This window comes from Lycium ferocissimum, chromosome 6, assembly GCF_029784015.1.
Source record: "Lycium ferocissimum isolate CSIRO_LF1 chromosome 6, AGI_CSIRO_Lferr_CH_V1, whole genome shotgun sequence".
In the NCBI taxonomy this organism is placed as follows: Eukaryota; Viridiplantae; Streptophyta; class Magnoliopsida; order Solanales; family Solanaceae; genus Lycium; species Lycium ferocissimum.
The window spans coordinates 1,375,771-1,394,400 of NC_081347.1; the positions used below are offsets into that span (position 1 = coordinate 1,375,771).

Genomic DNA, 18,630 nt, shown 5'->3' on the forward strand with positions numbered 1-18,630 from the left:
TTGCTATATATTTCAATTTTTCAATACAAATCTATTAGAGATAGAATATTTTTATTCCCATTTGAGGACCCTATATATTAAGCTACATCCGCCCCTGTGTATATATATAAAGCATACGCTGCTTTGTAAAACACACGGTGAATAAAAGAAAATTTTCCCAAGTTCCTTTCTTTTCTTTCAGAGTTGAAGATGGAGTTGTGTTTAGTTATAATTTTTATAAAAAATATTTAATTATTTGGATGTATTAAAAAATAAAAAAATGAAAAAAAAAAAAATGAAAAGAATTTTTTTGGTGTTTTCTAATAAATAAAGTGAAAACGCTTTTCCGAAAAAAGGTAAAAAACTTTCATGGCCAAACGTGTCTTTAAGTGCCACATGTTTCCAAAAAATACCACTACGCTTTACGTACATCTCACTACTCTCACTACCCATATAAATAATCTTTCCCATATAAATATTCTTTCCCTTCATTCACACACACTCACTCTATCACTGGCAAATTGCTTCAAATTCACACACTTTTCGAGAACTTTCGGTTCTCTCTGTAGAAGATCACAACTATGGCTACAGCAACTCTCTCTCCTTCAGATACCGAAAAACTCACCAATCTCAAATCTGCTGTCGCTTCCCTTAACCAAATCAGGTCATTTTGATAAATTTTCATTTGTAGTTTTTTTTTTTTTTTTTTAAAAAAAGTTTTCATGCTGTTTTTACATTTTTTTTTGTTAGTTTTGTTGCTGAGTTATAGAATCATGTTGTTTTTGGATCCAGATGCTGATTAATTTTTTTGATTTTTTTTTTTGGCAGTGAAAATGAGAAATCTGGATTTATTAACCTTGTCGGTCGCTATCTAAGGTGCAGTTTCAGTTATTATTATTTTTCTGATTATTGCTTTACTAAGTGAGAATTGTAATTTTATCAGATTTTTTGATGTGATTTAAATGCTGAATAATTACGTGATTTGATACTCTCTTGCTTAAATTCAGTTGATGATCTGTAGAATAATGATTTGAATTATAATTTTGTCAGTTTTTTAATGTGATTTAAATGCTGAATAATTACGTGATTTGAGATCGTTGTTGATCAGTTGATGATTTGTAGTGCTTTTGAAGTATTTGGAAAATTTAGATGAATTTCCAAGCTTTTGCTGATCAAGTTAGTTTGTAGCTCGCAAAGCGCGAATCACTTCGCATTCCTGATTTTTTGTATGTTTTGGTTATAATTTATCATATTTTTTTATGTGATTTAATGCTGAATATTTATGTGATTTGAGAATGTTGTTGATCATCAATTTCCAAGCTTCTACAGATCAAGTTAGTTTATAGCTTGCAAAGCGCGAATCACTTTGCATTTCTTACTTTTTTGTATGTTTTAGTTTTGGTATATTGACTGTATCTGTTGTGATTTAATGCTGAATAATTACGTGATTTGAGGTTCTTGTTGATCAGTTGATGATTTGTGTGTTTTTTTTTTTTTTTTTTTTTTTTTTTTTTTTTGGGCAAAATTTAGATAAATTTCCGATCATTCTCAGATCAAGTTAGTTTTGTAGCCGGCAAAGCGCGAATCACTTCGCGTTTCTGATTTTTGTATGTTTTAGTTTTGGTTATTGACTGTTGATCTGTTGTGGCATTGGTGATCGTAGTGGTGAAGCACAACACATTGACTGGAGTAAGATCCAGACGCCGACTGATGAGGTGGTGGTGCCTTATGACAAGTTAGCACCTCTTTCTGAAGGTATTTGTATTACAAAGTTTATTGTTTTTGTAATCTGTCATATCATTATCAAGAAATGTCAGCATGGATTGTTTGGAATTGGATCCGTTTGAACATTTACCTCGAGATGCTTAATTATCTTGATCTATGCAGATCCCGCAGAGACTAAGAAGCTTTTGGACAAACTTGTTGTCCTGAAGCTCAATGGAGGCTTGGGAACAACAATGGGATGCACTGGTCCCAAGTATGTATTTGCAGCTCTTTTTTTTTTTCTAGCCAATTTTAAGTCTAAAAGTATCGAAAACAGAGTATATTGCAAATGTGACTTCATTAAGCTTGTTTTGTTTTCGTTAACCCATCTTTTAACGGCACCAATTGTTTGAAAGTGAAATACTGTTGGTGGATCCAGAGTGCCGTACTCAACCTTCTATGTCATTTTTCATCTGATGCCGTTTTGTAGACTCATCTGATGGGACCCCGAGAATTTCTGAGTTGTGTATTGTGTTTCTTAATACACGAAGTCATGAGATGGGGGAGTAGTTTAAGTTGTGTATTCTGGTTGATGGAGGGCATCTTCAACCATTACGTAATCTAAGTACCAATAGAATTTGGCGGAGTTGGAATACGATAAAATAGATACTCCTACCATACAAATTTGCTGCTTGTGATGCCTTTTAAGTTTTATGAACTCAGATAGCAGTAAAATTAAGATGGTTATGTTTACTTGTAATTAGGTCAGATTCAATCATTCAGCTCACCCGTCGGAGGATAGGATCTGTCCTCCTGTGAATACATATAATGCGACTTCACCAAATGTGTTTCACCTTTTACCATGCATATTTTTTTCTTGAAGCATTTGTACGCTTGAAGCTAGAGAAAAAAAAGTTGGGAAGACCTGGCCTTCCTCCTATTGTCAGATATATTAGCTTTCAGAAACTTGCAACTGCAGACGGAGATGGTGTTCTCCTTTTGAAAGAAATATTGTAGCTTTTGTTTTTGTCGATCTTATAGATGCATAAATCTTGATTTTTTTTTAATTTTTTTTTTCTGCAGATCAGTTATTGAAGTTCGTAATGGTTTGACATTCCTTGACTTGATTGTCAAGCAAATTGAGGTACTTGCATATTAATGGAACATTGTAATCCGTTATGGTATTCCTAGCTTTTCCTGTTCACAACTCTTGTTCTGTAGGCCCTCAATGCCAAGTTTGGATGCAGTGTTCCCCTGCTTTTGATGAATTCATTCAACACCCATGATGATACACTGAAGGTGAAATAATATAACTTGATGTCTTCTCTTCCACGGTTAAGTTTTCCTGTTTGGCTGAGCGCAAGTGCTGACATCTTGCCATTGCATTCTCTTTGTAGATTGTAGAAAAATATGCAAACTCAAACATTGATATTCATACATTCAATCAGGTTAGTGTGACTTACCATTAGTGATATCAGGTATCTATCAGCTTGTATCTCCACAGGAGAAGTTTTGGATTTGTAAAGAGAGATTTAACGTATTCTGTTAAATATTTACAGAGCCAGTACCCCCGCCTGGTTATTGAAGACTTTGCCCCACTTCCATGCAAAGGAAATTCTGGAAAAGACGGATGGTAATTTGACAGTTGAAGATGAGGTTTTCCTGATGATTATTTTGATTTTATTTTTAAAAAAAATTGAATCTTAATTCAAGTTCTGGAACATGTAACCTGTTGGGCTCCCTGTTGAGTTATAATAACAAAGTTAGATATGAATCATTTTATTGAGATATAGTTAGATCTAAATCGTAACAGTTGAAATTATGATTTTGCTGTTTCTTTTGTTGGCAATTGGGGTATCATCGTTCTGTTGATCTAAGTAACCTGTAACTGATAATGAAAATTTATCTTCGGTTAGCTTTGCGCCCATTTTCTTGTCTCTATATTTATGTATGCTACTATTTTTTCTGCTTCAAGAACGATAACCAGAAATGCAGGTAATTACTGTTGTGAGACAAAGTTGTTTGGTAAAGCTGGCTAATTCATGGGTTTATTTTGTTGGATTGCTTTTTTCAAACAGTGTATCCAATCGGAGTACACTTTAAGAAATATGACTCCCTGTCCATCATTTCTAGTCCTTTGTTTTGTAGATATGACTTGTACATTCACTTGGCTCATGACATTGCTCATGTACAGGTACCCTCCAGGTCATGGTGATGTTTTCCCTTCTTTGATGAATAGTGGAAAGCTTGATGCACTACTAGCAAAGGTTTGTTGCTCATGACATTGCCTTCTTCTTATTATGGCAGGCGTTCTGGCAACCATTTTTACATTTGCCGTTTGCTAGAAATGTTGCCGATTAATTATTATATTTTTCAATCATCTGCAGGGCAAGGAATATGTCTTTGTTGCAAACTCAGATAACTTGGGCGCCATTGTTGATTTGAGTATCCTTGCTATAATTTTGCATTGTTGATGAAACTACAGTTCGTTAATATGCATTTAATACCATCTCAATCATGAAGAAGGTTTTGACAGTTAACCTATTATCAATTGCCATGTAAAGTGCATTGTCTTTTCCTTAATTGACATTGCAGAAATCCTAAATCATTTGATCCAGAACAAGAATGAGTATTGCATGGAGGTACTACCTTGATACTGTTCTTTTAAAACTTCATCTTCCGAGTTGAAAATAGTATCTACTTTCTGCAATTTTACAGCTTAATGAGTATTGCAGGTTACACCCAAAACTTTAGCTGATGTCAAAGGTGGCACCTTAATCTCTTATGAAGGAAAAGTACAGGTAACTTTGTTTATCTGCATTTTATATTCTTATAACTGAAGCTCAGAAGCAATTCCTGTCTATGTATCATCTGGTTGGATATAGACTTGTCGAAAACAACCTACAAATAAATACAACTACCTAGATATGGTCTACTTCAGTTTGAACTTTGAATTGCATAAGCTGGCACTCTTTGCAATCTTCTCGCTTCTGAGAGACTTAGAATAGTTGTGGCGCTGCTTGCATGCCTTTTGCATCATATCTATGTGTTACTTATGCAAAAGTTGCTTATTAATCTTCTCTTGTGTGGTGCTGCAGCTTCTGGAAATAGCACAAGTGCCTGATGAACATGTGAGTTATATCTCCCATTTCTTCCGTAGTTTCTCCCTTTGCTGCTTTATATATCTCCCATTTCTTCCTTAGTTTCTCCCTTTGCTGCTTTATATATAAAATGTTATTAAAAGGCATGGAAGCTGAAAGGTGACTGAGCTTTCCAAATATACTACTATACTTTGGTCAGCAGTTCTAATTGGACTAGAATATATTGTTGAAATGTATATATCTAGTGTCAAGTTGTAAATGCTCATTTATTCTCCTGGATCAATATTTGATATTATTCAACAAGATGATTTTGAGGTTGCATTACCTTTTCTTCGCCAATTGGCATTTTATCCTTTAACATGAAGATGTATGTGATGCTTCCCATTTCGTCCAAGAGATAGTTAATTTGACGTTCAGTTTTCACTTGCTTGGTACAGGTCAATGAATTCAAGTCAATTGAAAAATTCAAAATTTTCAACACCAACAACTTGTAAGTCGAAGATAGTCGTATCTCTTATGACCTAAGGTTTATTCCTTGTCAATGAAGCATGTGCTGACTGAGCCCTTGCTGTTGTGCAGGTGGGTGAATCTGAGTGCTATTAAAAGACTTGTAGAAGCAGATGCACTCAAGATGGAGATTATTCCCAACCCGAAGGTATCAATTTCTGCTTGTTTAGCATGTGTTCAAGGTTCCAACATGTTGTATAGGTGTCTGATGTTAGCCGATTTTCATTGTTAGGAAGTGGATGGGGTCAAAGTTCTTCAACTTGAAACTGCTGCCGGTGCTGCGATTAAGGTAATACCAAACCTTAACTCTGTATCTTTAAATACCCAACATCATCCTTAATGTCTTTGCTCCTGTCTATCATTACTAATTTTACCATTTTATTCAACCAGTTCTTTGACCGGGCAATTGGTGCTAATGTTCCTCGATCTCGTTTCCTTCCAGTGAAAGCAACTTCAGATCTGCTCCTTGTTCAGGTTAATTATGATCTGGCATTGCGTGGATTTACGATACTATCCATCTTCAAGTAGCTTAAATGATATGTAGTGTGCTCATCACCTGTATATCTTTGCAGTCTGATCTTTACACCTTGACTGATGAGGGCTATGTCATCCGGAACCCGGCCAGGTCTAATCCATCTAACCCATCTATCGAGTTGGGACCTGAATTCAAGAAGGTTAGCACCAACTCCTCAAGTAGATTAGTGCTGTAGATTAACGCGACATTTGGCTGAATGCAGTTACTGTCTTGTTTTTTCTCAGGTGGCCAACTTCTTAGGTCGTTTCAAGTCTATTCCCAGCATCATTGATCTAGATAGCTTGAAGGTGACTGGTGATGTATGGTTCGGATCTGGCGTTACCCTGAAGGTGATTAGCAAATCTTTGTTTCTGAGTGCTCCTTTTGACGACCTATCAATGGCATTATTCTATTTTTGATTTGTGGTGTGAAAATCTAATGGTGTCTTGAATCTTCTTGTTCTGACAATACAGGGGAAAGTGAGCGTTGCTGCCAAATCCGGAGTGAAGTTAGAAATTCCAGATGGCGCAGTGATTGCAAACAAGGTAAAATACATTCTATTTGAACACCTAATGGAGCTACCAGATCCAGATTTAACTCGATTGCCTGATGTTTCATTCATTTACAGGATATCAATGGACCCGAGGATATATAGAAGAGGTGTTGGTGCTAAATAGACGTAGCGAGTCTGCAATCGAGTATGTTTCATATGTTTGTAGTGAATGTAAAATTGTCCCTTTAAATAAACGAACAATTTTGCTTGTTTGTTAATGGAACCGTTGATACAATACAAAACGTCTATTTCAGAGTAAGTTTGTTCCTTCATATTTCTGTAGCTTTTCTACTTCCCATTTTATTTTCATGGGTATTCAATGTATTTACACCAAACGAATTCAAACTTAATATGGTTGAGTGATTTAATAAAGTGAAAGTATGGATTAATTAATCATGGTTAAGTGACATAAAGTCTATATACAAATACATGGTGTGCATATACTGGTTTGGTGTAAACACTAGGTTTGGGTACAATTTACCATGGTTAAGTGACCTTAAAGAAGTGAATATATGAATTAGTTAATTGTCGTAGATTGATGGTATGTCTTTATTGATTTGATAAAAATTTCCGGTGTAAGAATTGAGTGTACGCGCCGGTCCTTTTAGTTGTTGGCGTTGTGCAATATTTGCTTATCCTTTATACTAGTTTATATCCACTTCGAATAGGCATTATTAAATTAATGAAGCACAACTTACTACGGACTTTGAATACACATTATTGCATTGATGCCATGAATTAATTAATTAACCAGGTAATTTACCCGCGCTTCGCGCGGTGGTAAACGACCTCATTAAGTTTCTGTATATAATATCCGAATGATACAAATAACTTAATGGTCGTTTCTTGTATAAAAAAAAAAAAAATGATATTTAGAACAATGTTTCGAACATAACAGAGGAGTCCCAATTCCAGTTTCTCTTAACGTAATTTTGTTTCAACTATTGAGTAGGTGCAGCTTGGTGTCAAGATGGGGTTTATGTGGTTTATGAGTGTTAAGAAGAATGATAGTCCATTTCCTACGATTCACCGAGAAATAATTACAGCTTTATATGAAAATTCATTTTATTATGGTTTTGCATAAGGCAAATTAAGTGCATATCCACAATAAACGTACCTGTTGGCCACTGAATAGTGGCATGATAAGCTAATCTTATAACATTTTCCACTCATAACCAATTGACTATCTCTAAATGAAGTACATTCCTGAATTCTTCCAAATTAAGGTCAAGAGAACAAATAAAATACACTTGTGATGTAGCGCAAATTGGTGCCCCTTTACGCTATACAATAGAGTACATGGTGTCTGGTTGAACTAAACAAACCATTGAATTCTATTGGTTTCTATTAAGTGAGTCTCTTGTTCCGCAGTTTTTCAAATTACAACTTTGATTTAAGCCTAAAATTTAAAATCAAAAAGTGACTATTCAGAAGAAAGTAACATGTTATGTGAGAAATTCACATTCAGGTTTATTGTAAATTGGGTGAGACATTGTTATAAACACATTGCTCAGTGAAATGATTAATCTTCATGTGGAAATTCAATATTGTCCTCTTCTGCAATAGGCACTTTAATCTTATCCTTCTTATTGTTTGCTTCTTTTTCTATTTCAGAGATATTAGCTGGATTTTCTTCTCTGTGCAATTTTCGAATTCGTCACTCAAAAAAACAATATCTGTTAGACTGTGAAGAAAGTCAATCACAACCTCATTGAACTAACAAATAAATAGTTGTCATAAACTTGATAAAATTATATTACCATCAACTCAAATGAATTTCATAGTGCGCTTCATTGTATCAAAATTAGTATTATTTACGAACTCTAAAACTAACAAATTTGCATAGAAATATCGGTTAGGCATAAGGAATTAGAAGCTCCAATAGATAAAATATTTGACAAAAAGCCTGTGCCAAAAGAAAATTAATCTGCCAAGCAGCTATTATATAGGTAATAAAACTCGATTATTGTTCTTTGTGAGTAAGCATTTTGTAACATGTTTTTTTAAACTCCGGGGTATTTTCTAGCATGTCTTCTGTGAGGATCTATGATTTTGACAATCTTGCTTTTCTTATCATAAAAAATTCCTTCTCTAGAGCTCCAATAGGAAAGTGCCTAAAGAATATAGTTTGAAAAACAACAGTGGATACCGAGTATAGCATCTCCATGTCTCATGGGATAGAAAAATTAATGAATACAAAAAAAGGTAAATTACACGATAGGTAAATTATATGATATAGATTTTTTACTCAAGATGTCATAGGATTCCACCAACTTGAACTTAACCATTTACCATTTATCATGGACTACAAAAACAACATTTCTCATGTGAAGTATTTTGTAAGGACCTAGGACTACTTATCCACAAAACATTTATTGGGATTTTCAACTTCTAAGTCATGAATTTCTGTTATCGGTAATTTTTCTTAATTAAGTGTTGATGTCTCTGTTATTGGCTAAAAGTTAAAAGGCGAATGGAACATATTTGTTTCTTCTGCGATCCTAATCATGCTCAATTAACTTTGTTTACAAACATTGTATTCATTTCCCACAAAAAGCTGTACTTCTACCTAAAAATGAATTTAGTGTCAAATTCCTCAACCAATTTATATTGATACATGTGATTTGCATTCTTAGGCCCATATATATATAGTACAAAAGCACCAGATGCATCAGTGTATAACAAATGACAGTGGCTAAGATTATCTTCTCTCATGCAACAACTTTGCCAATTAACATATATAATAAAAGGTGGTAACCAAATATGCAATTCAGGTTTATAAAGAAAAAGAGGATGGAGGCACTCTGTTTCCGTCAATAGACATCATAACCCGTGGTAAGCCAGGGAAAGAAGAAAAGAATGTAAATAAGGAAGCCGCTGTTGGTTGTAAAAATTAAAAGCGATTGTTGAGTTTTTCCTATGAAACACACATAAATAATAAATGAAAGAAATAGGCCAAAAAAGGGGAAAAGTGAAAAATTGTCCAAAAAAGGAGAAAAGATATAGATGCATTGCTGGGCATAGGAAAGTGTCACATCTCCTTTTTATTCCCAGCTTTATATATGTACATATAGATTTATGGTTTAAACCTTTCTTTTAAATTCGAGTCAGCTGAAATCTCGAAAGTTGAGAAAAGTTAAAGCCGAAAGGTAGCAATAGACCAAAGTTGATTACAAACGGTAAAGATGTTATAATTGCATTAGGTTGTCTAGGAGAAAACATGAAGTTAAGGACTTACCTTCACATATGCACACATTCAAAATCAAGCTGAAATTTTGCCAAAAAATCAAGTGAGGTTATCTGAAAAAGGAACTCGTGGGATTGGCCGCGCATTGCTTGTTGTGGGTATATATAGAAGTTATGTCTGCCAAAGAGAATATCACAATTCAGATCTCAAAATGACTTGGACCAAATCAACTGATAATGTTTTCAATTCTACTTCTATTTCTTGGTCTTCTTTAGGACCTAATATGACATACACACACACAAAAAATGGAGTAGTAACTTTGTAACAATAAAACCTTGAGGGAAAGAGTTTACTCCTCATTTGACTTCTTACAAAGAAATAATCAGTAAAGAGAGAATAACAGAATCCTAGCTGCGAAGAGAATACAAAAAATTGATCTTACAGTGTAAGGAAAGGAAGCTGGAACTTACCATGAATTTCAACTTCATGGAAATGAGCAGACTTCTGTGGAAAGTTCTTCATGTATGTATGAAGTAAGTTCTTCATGACATTGATCCTCATCTGCTTGATCCAAAATTAGGAATTTCAGTCACAATTGACACTTCTCCATCAGTTTCATTATTTGGAATTTGGGGAACTTCTTCTGAAGATGAATTGATTATCTAGGTTTTGTAGTATGTACCTGGTGGAACATCTCAATTTTCCTCTTTCTGTTCTTTGTATTCTTCTTCCCTTTTCCTAGCTGCAAGAATTTGAACTTGGTGATATCTATATGCTTCTTGGGCATGTTCCATGTTGAACAATTATCCATAGACATCCCTTTTTGAATGGCATAGAAAACCAAATCATTCTCATCTTCTTCAATATTCATAGATTCAAGAACTGAAAATTTAGGCTCCCTCTCACTTTTTCCCAAATTAACTTCAGCATCTTCCTCCTCCACTTTTATAATCCTATTCTCCAAAACCAGTTTAACATCTTCCTTTCCATCTTGATTATCACCATCCTTTCATTGATATCATCCTTCTCTTGACTTCTTAATCAATAGAATGGAAGTGGACGTAGGTATCATATTTGGTCCGAAGTAATTTTGTTGCAATCAGAGGGAGGGATCCCCGGAGCACATCCAGTAAGAATCCGACATGACGTTCTGACAAAGATAGTGTATTCAATTTCAGCAAAGTCGGAGAAGGAAAAAAGAAATTTAGAACAGGAAACGTCGATTAGGAGCGGAGTATTGCCTCGTTTCTACAACAATTATGTGTACGATATGTTGTTCGGCTATGGCTCCAGCAATGATAGCAATGGATATGAATGGTTAAAGAAGAAAGAGCAAAACTTAATCTTTGTTGGGAGAAAGAAGCCGAAGAGGCGGCAATTAGGAACAGTGAAGAAAGACGTGACGTTTCATGTTTTTAAAAATTCAAGAGACGCAGTTTTTTTTTTTTTTTTTTTTTTTTTTTTTTGGGTGTGAATCAAGCAGAAAATTCGGAAAAATAAGGAATATTGCAAAAAATTTAAGAAAAAAGATAAATAAGAATTCTGATATGCTTTTATATATTTATATAGATTAGACTCAGAACTAGGATACTAATGATAGCATGCACAAAGAGTGCCCAAAAGAAGCGAGCAGTACTAATAATGCTTTAATCAATCATATTTTTTTTGAATCAATTTCGTAACTACAAGAAGCAATCAATGAATCAGCTAACTATACAAAATAACCTACTATACCAATATCAACTATATAATATAATCAACAAGTTTAAGCTTCACCAAAAATTATGCTTCCCGTGTTTGTGTCTTAGCGAGGGTACTTAAAGTTGATCCATTCTCATGGTCCTCTCGCACTATGTGGTAGTTCCTCGAGGGTGAAGAAATAATCTTGATGGTTGATACTCCACTTAGCCAAAGCATCTGCTACCTGATTTGCCTCCCTATAACAATGTTGGAATTGGCAGTTGATCCTTTGAGCAAGGCCTTGGGCTTTAATCAATCATATAAAATCGTAACTAGTGCAATCAATGAATCAGCTAACTATACTTCTACCAAAATCAACTATATAATATAAAATTTTTACGGTCAGAACTCTCTATAATGTCACCCGCGTATAACAGTACCTCTCTATAACAATCAAATTTTTTCGAAACCGATTTTTATGTTATATTTTACTTCTCTATAATAGCATTTCCATATTTATATAATACTCTTTGTATAATTACTCCATATAACAACTATCTTTTTTTTTTGGTAATATAATAATTAAACATCTTTATATATATTCTAAAAATAGAATATATATGATTATCAATAATAAAAGTAAAGATTTTGACCAAATATTTGATCATTTAGTACACTATTTATGACAAAATATATCATATGAATATATATATTTTCATTATTAAACGGTTTTTCTTCGTTATACAAAGTGTGATTAAGCTTAGAATTTGACAATAAAATAAATGAAAATTTGATTTTATGCATCTTTTTTGCCTATAATAGCGAAATATTATTTAAATATCAATGCTGTTATAGGTGTATAACAGTCATTCTCTATAACAACTGAAAATTTTTGGACCCAATGATGCTGTCATAGAGAGGTTTGACTGTATATCTATCTCAACCCTATTCGAGCTTTTGTGCTCATTCTACGTTGTATTAATAGACTTTTCTATTAAACAAAGCCATATCTAGCTAACACGTAGCTGAAGAAACAGAAGAGGATACGAGAAGGTATTGGCATATGTAAAAGTGAGTTTCCACTAGCTAGGTTTAAGAGGCGCTCCATCATTGGCAAGGCAGTCATTAACGCTGAGTCTCCTAAAAATCTTGGGATTTATAAGTCTTGCTGAGGCTAATTCACCACAAGAGAAGTGAATGTCAGTACAACTTTTTGCCATGCACACGTTTTCAATTATGACAGTGTACGTCGGTATGTCATTTGGAAGTGTCCCTGAGGGACCTTGGTTTATTAGGATGCTGTCTTTTGAGCATTGCAAGCCCGGTGAAGGCTTTATGCGTTTCTCGTCGCCATCACCATGACTTTCCTTTACTAGTCTCAATACATGATTAGTTTGCATCACTGCATGCTTCAAGATTTTGATCAACATTCAAGACAGTGAGAAAGGGACATTGGAATCAATTCCTAAGGCGCAAAAATCCCTCCCCCCCCCCCCCCCCCCCGGCCCCCAAAAAAAAAAAAAAGAATCAAAGTAAGATCTTGCTACATGAAATCATAAATTTAGATTTTTCAAAAAATAATGATAAAAAAACAAGAAAAGGAGAAGAGAACGATCATAGACCAGAGAACGAAACCAGCAAGAAGATCATATAAACCATGAAAAGGCTCTGTCCAGTGTTAATGATCCTCATTGTTGGTTTATATTTGAGAATTGTATTCTTCAAAGTGAAACTGCAAATACGCGGAATAAAACACTTAGGTTGAGGGTAACGTAACTGAGGTAAAACCCTGAGCAAACATTAATTGGTAACTTTTAAAAAATGGAAAACATTCAATAGGTAAAATATACTTATAATACAGTCAAACCTCTCTATAACAGTATCGTTGGGTCCGAAATTTTTTGGCCGTTATAGAGAATTGTTGTTATACACTTATAACAAAGATTGATATTTAAGTAATATTTTGCTGTTATAGGTAAAAAAGATACATAAAATCTAATTTTCATTTTTAATTGCCAAATTCTAAGCTTAATCACACTTTGTATAACGAAGGAAAATCTTTTAATGATGACCATATATATATTCATATGATATTTTTTATCATAAATATTGTATTAAAGGATCGAATATTTGGTCAAAATCTCTACACTTATTATTGGTAATCAAAGATATTCTATTTTTATAAAGATGGTTAATTATTATATTACCTAAAAAAGAAGATAGCTGTTATATTGGGGGTAATTTTACAAAGAACTACTATTATAAATTTGGTTGTTGCCGTTATAGGTAAAATGTTGTTATAGAGAAGTAAATTATAACATAAAAAATCGGTTCCGAAAAGACTTGACTGTTATACAGAGGTGCTGTTATATGCGGATGCCGTTATAGAGAGGTCTGACTGTATAAGGAACTGTTTTACTAAAATTAAGACAATTGCAGCCGGCAGGCTATGCTTTTTGCAAAAATTAATTGGTAACATTAGAAAATGGAAAAGAATCTTCTATAGTAGGTCAAAAATATTGATATTATAAGGAAATTTTAAGACTACCGGTGAATAAAACTTAAAGCCTAAAATATATAGAGGCTCGAATTTTAACTTGTTTATTAATGATTATTATACTAGTAGATGTTCAGTTCATAATGGACGAGTATATTCCCTTCGTTTTATAAGCAATAATATCATGATGAACATGATTAATTAGCAAAGAAGTTCAATTAATCTTCACGAACCACTTAATTTCGTGCTGTTTGTGTTTTCTATACTAGTTTCTGTAAAAAATCTTATTCGCACCGTGTGTTTACATTAAAAATTTTCATAATTAAGTGATTTATGAAGTAAAAGTATATATTAATTAATCATGGTCATGTAATAGCTGTGAATATTCAAACATACGTCATGCATTCATTGGGTTGGTATAAACATACCTTCCTTCTCTCTCATTTTTCTTTTGCAGAAAAAAACTTCTTCTTTTGTTTAATCATTCATTATTCGAAAATATATTGGTCCTAATCTAATTTCGTGTCGTGCAAGTTCCATTAAATTGGAAAATGCATACTACTAATTATAACCACGTTTCACAAAGCCCTCAACAAGAAGTTAGAGCAGAGCCAAAAAAAAAAAAAAAAACATTGAAGAACAACTTTGAAACCTCCAGATAGAATGGGCGAGGCAAACAATTGTGTAAAATAAATTCTAGTTTTATTTTTGTTGAAAAGATTTGGTATTTGAGGACCGAGGAAGAGGACATACGTGAGACATCAATTTGTTTTCCAACTAATGTGTGTATGTTGCTGTGTGCGGGCGCAAGAAATTGCCAAACTTGTTAGCTTCTGGTGTAAAATTTGTGTGTACTCTTAATGTTCGCCTACAAAAGAAAAAGATAAAGCAAATATTATGCATGATAATAGTTTATCTCGTTTCAAATTCGATAATTATTTTAATGTTAGTACCTACGACCGAAGTTTTTGCGCGGATTGCATGTAGGGCTGTTCACAGTTTTGGTTAAAACCAAAACCAAATCGAATAAAAAAACCGACATTTGGTTTGGTTTGGTTTGATTTGGTTTTAAATTTTAAAAACCGATAATATTTGGTTTGGTTATGGTTCTATTAAAAAATAATCGAATAAATAACCGAACCAAACCGATAAATTATATACATAAAATTTATAATTATTTATATGTATAATATTAGTTTTTCATAAATAATTATAAATATTTATACCTTTTAATCATTAATTTGATTTTTGGTCTACTTATTTCACATGATTGTTTAAGGCTCATGTTTTTAAGAATATGTCCAAGCCCATATCTTTAAGTCTTTTAACTTTTTGGAGTTGTTTGGTGTGAAGGGTAAGTAAAAATAGTCCTGGGATAAAAATTTAATGCCTCCTTATCCCATGTTTGGTTGGAATAAAAATCCGGAATAACTAATTCCAGGATTGTAGCCTTATTTTATCCCACCTTGAGGGTGAATAACTAATCCAGGGATAACTTATCCCGGGATAAGTTGTTTCCCAACCAAACAAGCCCTTTAAGTGTTAAGTGTAAACCTACTAACAGAAGCTCACGTTAGAGTCTAATGTCTTTAACTTAAATTTTTATTCTTTCTTTGTCAGCCATTTGATTTTAGGTTGTTTCTTTTTCTTTTTTTTTCCTAATTTATACTTTTCTTTTTTCCTGTCTGAATAGGTCCTAAACTTCTAATATTTTTCATATGAAAAGGACAGAGGTCGTAGATTTGGAGGTTCCTATATATTTAGAAAATACTTCAGTAACATCAGCATTTGCTGCAACTCAAGCACATGGTAATGCCCTAATACTTCTTCCGTGGGTAATCCTCCTAAAAAGCAGAAAAGAACAACTCCTTGTAGTCGAGACCCTAGCCTTGGGGATAATGATAGAAAAACATCTGAAGTTTGGGATCATTACACAAAGTTTTTTTAATAAAATGGGAGAATTGAGGGCAAAATGCAAGTACTGCCCCAAAGTTTGGGATCATTACACAAAGTTTTTTTATTTCATATATTTTCATTTTAATTTTAGGTAATGTTTATGTTTAATTAAATATGTATGTTTGTAACAACAACTAAAAGCTCCTATGCTCTACTTTATTTCCAGGTATGTGTATTAAGATGACAAAAATGGTGCAGCCACTACTAAGTTAGTTTTTAGCTCTATATGTAATAGTTTAGCAACTTTGAGTAACTTGAGTACAACACTATCACTAATAGTGAAAATGTTTCTATGATGTATATTCTACCTTAAACTATAAATAAAATTTATCGTTTAAACAAAAAAAAAAGACATGTCTTTTTTCAACTTTTTAATGTTTTACTGATAAGTCTCATGGTACGCTAGTCATAAACCGAAAAATCGAACCAAACCGATAATAACTAAACCGGTGGTTATTATTTTATTTGGTTTGGTTATGGTTTTAGACATTTAAAAACCGACTAAATTGGTTTGGTTATGATTTTAATCAATAACCGACCCAAACCGAACCATGAACACCCCTCGTTCCATGCCCTTCAAACACACTGTTCTTTAATTTTAGCCTCGGATATCAGTGGTCTTTAATTTTTGTCCCTGTTGCTTATTCAATGAAAATATGCAGACCTGCTTCGCTCGGCATAAGTTTTGTAACATTTTTATCTTCCGAAATTGAACTTATGCCGAGCGAAGCAGGTGTTCTGTAGGAACTAAGTTTATGGCATAAGTTGTGTAGCATTTTTCAGATTATATTAAGTGTTGAAAGTTTTGACTTTTTAGGCATAACTTGTGTGGATGTGATGATACATATGTAAAGCTAAATGTAAACTTTGCTGAGCTTAATCTAAATTTATGCCCTTTTTCAGATTATGTTGAGTGTTGAAAGTTGTCTTGTCCGGCATAACTTGAGGGATGTTATGATACATACGCCGAAACTAAATGTAAACTTTGCCAAGCGAAATCTAAGTTAATTATGTCGCGCCAATAGTGTTCAAGGGCAAAAATTAAAGACCACAAATTCGATGGGCAAACATTAAAGACCACCCCAAAATAGGCGCATTTGTGCGATTGACCCCGTACGACCTCTTACTGACCACAAGTACTAAATAACTTTGTTCATCAAAACTTGAATAAATGACCTTATACTTTTTGCCTCTGTACTGAGATTTGAACATGAGACCCGATGCATTTTGTATCTTAATTTTGTTTGTTTTTTCTTCATTTTATTTTCATACCTTTTTACAGATACAATATAATTTCAAGAGAACACTGATAGATCATTTCATCAAGATATAAAAATGATAGCCCATAAATCTGAAAATGAGCACTAGAGTGCCATTAGAACTTGATGAACTTAATTACTATATAAGAGTAAAATTGCCCTTCCAGAGAGAGAGCTACAAATACTTATTTTTTAGAACTACTGAAACGATGGTAATCATGCAATCTCACTGGAAATTCCAAGAGCCAACTCTACTTCTCTTCATGTATTTTCTTCCTAATTTGGACAAAACGCGACAGCACTTCCCACTGCAAAAAAAAAGAGATAAGGTCAATAATCTATAGGATTTAAGTTATATATACACTGACAATATGAAGCTGACCTGTCTTTTCAAATGAGCATTCTTCTCACGCAATTTTTCGATATCGCAAATAGGGCAAGTTAGATTCTTCAGCTTTTCTTTCAGCAATTCATTCTCGCGGAGTAGCATTTCATTTTCAATGATAAGTTCTCTGTTTTCCACCTCGATCTCACTAAGAAGTGTAAGCACCATAAAAACTTCATAAGACTATAAAATAAATAACAATATATATTACACACAAAAAAAGAATTAGCGGCGGACAACTTCTACAGCTAAACAATAAAAATCTGTCACTAGCTCTATTTAATCACAGATTAGCCATGAATTATCAAAAAGTCCTTGTTAGCTACACACTTTTTAGTTATAGATTGGTGATGAATTTCATAGCTAATTTATCTTTCTTTATTGAAGGGGAAAAAGGAGAAATGGAAAAGAACTCACCGGTCAAGTTCTTGATTTGGAGAAGCCATTTGTCAGAAATTTGGAGCAAAATAAGGATAAAGAAGCTTGACTTATTTTTGTTTTCTATATCACTTACTTCTCATAAGAGGGTAAAAGGTCTTTAAATAGACTGTTATCATAATGAACTTACCAAATGTAATATTTGAAGTCCGTATTATTGTAATTAGATTTAATGAGTTCTGAGAGATTATTATTTGTTAGAAAATGGTAAGAGATTAATTTTGTTATTAAATTTCATGAGATAAGTGAGTTTCAACCTACCCTAATGAGGCGATGATCGGGACACTTGATCTTAAGTTATAGGTAATTAGATTTTCCCAACTAATAGTTAACAAATTCGAAATTTGATAACTACTTTCCAAAATGGGGATAAACATATACTCCGTTATGAATGTCTCTCTGAGTTCTTTGTAATTACAAGTAAGGTTTAGAGTTTTTTCCCTATGAATTTGATCTATTAGAAGAATAATTTAGGTTATCTTTTGTTATTTTTAATGTTGTTGATGTTGTCATCGTCATCGTCATCATTAATTACTATTATTAGTACTATTCATACTGTGTTCTTGCTATTAATATAATAAATATTGCTGTTCTTCATGTCGTCGTGGTTGTCCGATTATAGTAACAGGCTTAAAAGTTACTACTAATATACTGCCAAGTTTGTGTAGCTTTGTTAACTAAAAACCTCAATGATAAGGATTTGATTTTAGCGTTAGCCCAAGGGACTAGCGTCTCTATGATTTTGATGATCGATGACAATTCTGTTTAAAATTTTAATCAATAAAAGAATAGCATATACTATGCTTTCTTTAGCATCCTCTTTACCTGTTATATCCAGTTTCATTCCTTCCTTCTCAGCCAAAGCTATCT

The 18,630-nt window shown here is 33.3% G+C and overlaps 2 protein-coding genes across 3 annotated transcripts; one reads left to right on the top strand and one right to left on the bottom strand.

Moving 5' to 3' along the window:
- The first annotated feature begins 520 nt into the window (after window positions 1-520).
- LOC132058829 (UTP--glucose-1-phosphate uridylyltransferase) lies at window positions 521-6,630 on the top strand. Its single transcript, XM_059451199.1, has 21 exons — window positions 521-643; window positions 808-855; window positions 1,643-1,734; window positions 1,867-1,957; window positions 2,767-2,827; window positions 2,905-2,982; window positions 3,081-3,131; window positions 3,243-3,316; window positions 3,878-3,950; window positions 4,071-4,128; window positions 4,279-4,325; window positions 4,419-4,484; window positions 4,782-4,814; window positions 5,222-5,274; window positions 5,364-5,439; window positions 5,524-5,580; window positions 5,682-5,765; window positions 5,864-5,965; window positions 6,051-6,155; window positions 6,279-6,350; window positions 6,434-6,630. The coding sequence occupies exons 1-21, from the start codon at window positions 561-563 to the stop codon at window positions 6,458-6,460; spliced, it is 1,431 nt and encodes a 476-aa protein (XP_059307182.1). The 5' UTR covers window positions 521-560; the 3' UTR covers window positions 6,461-6,630.
- Window positions 6,631-9,373: 2,743 nt separating this feature from the next.
- On the bottom strand, window positions 9,374-10,423 carry LOC132060533 (uncharacterized). Of its 2 annotated transcripts, none has more exons than XM_059453549.1 (3): window positions 10,228-10,423; window positions 10,016-10,106; window positions 9,374-9,722 (listed from the first exon to the last, which is right to left on the bottom strand). In XM_059453549.1, exons 1-3 carry the CDS (start codon window positions 10,414-10,416, stop codon window positions 9,655-9,657), a joined length of 348 nt encoding a protein of 115 aa, XP_059309532.1. In that variant the 5' UTR covers window positions 10,417-10,423; the 3' UTR covers window positions 9,374-9,654. The 2 variants fall into 2 exon arrangements, with proteins under 2 accessions (XP_059309532.1, XP_059309531.1); XM_059453548.1 differs by having other exon boundaries at window positions 9,374-9,823.
- Between the last annotated feature and the right edge of the window lie 8,207 nt (window positions 10,424-18,630).

Bases quoted from the DNA above. Each gene is read 5' to 3' on its own strand.
- LOC132058829 (XM_059451199.1), top strand. From the start codon at position 561: ATGGCTACAGCAACTCTCTCTCCTTCAGATACCGAAAAACTCACCAAT. The intron at 5,581-5,681 runs GTAATACCAAAC...TTATTCAACCAG, and splicing joins CTGCCGGTGCTGCGATTAAG to TTCTTTGACCGGGCAATTGG. The intron at 5,966-6,050 runs GTTAGCACCAAC...GTTTTTTCTCAG, and splicing joins TGGGACCTGAATTCAAGAAG to GTGGCCAACTTCTTAGGTCG.
- LOC132060533 (XM_059453548.1), bottom strand. From the start codon at position 10,416: ATGAATATTGAAGAAGATGAGAATGATTTGGTTTTCTATGCCATTCAA. The intron at 10,107-10,227 runs GTACATACTACA...TGGATCAAGCAG, and splicing joins AAATTGAGATGTTCCACCAG to ATGAGGATCAATGTCATGAA. The intron at 9,824-10,015 runs GTAAGTTCCAGC...ATGTCATATTAG, and splicing joins CCATGAAGTTGAAATTCATG to GTCCTAAAGAAGACCAAGAA.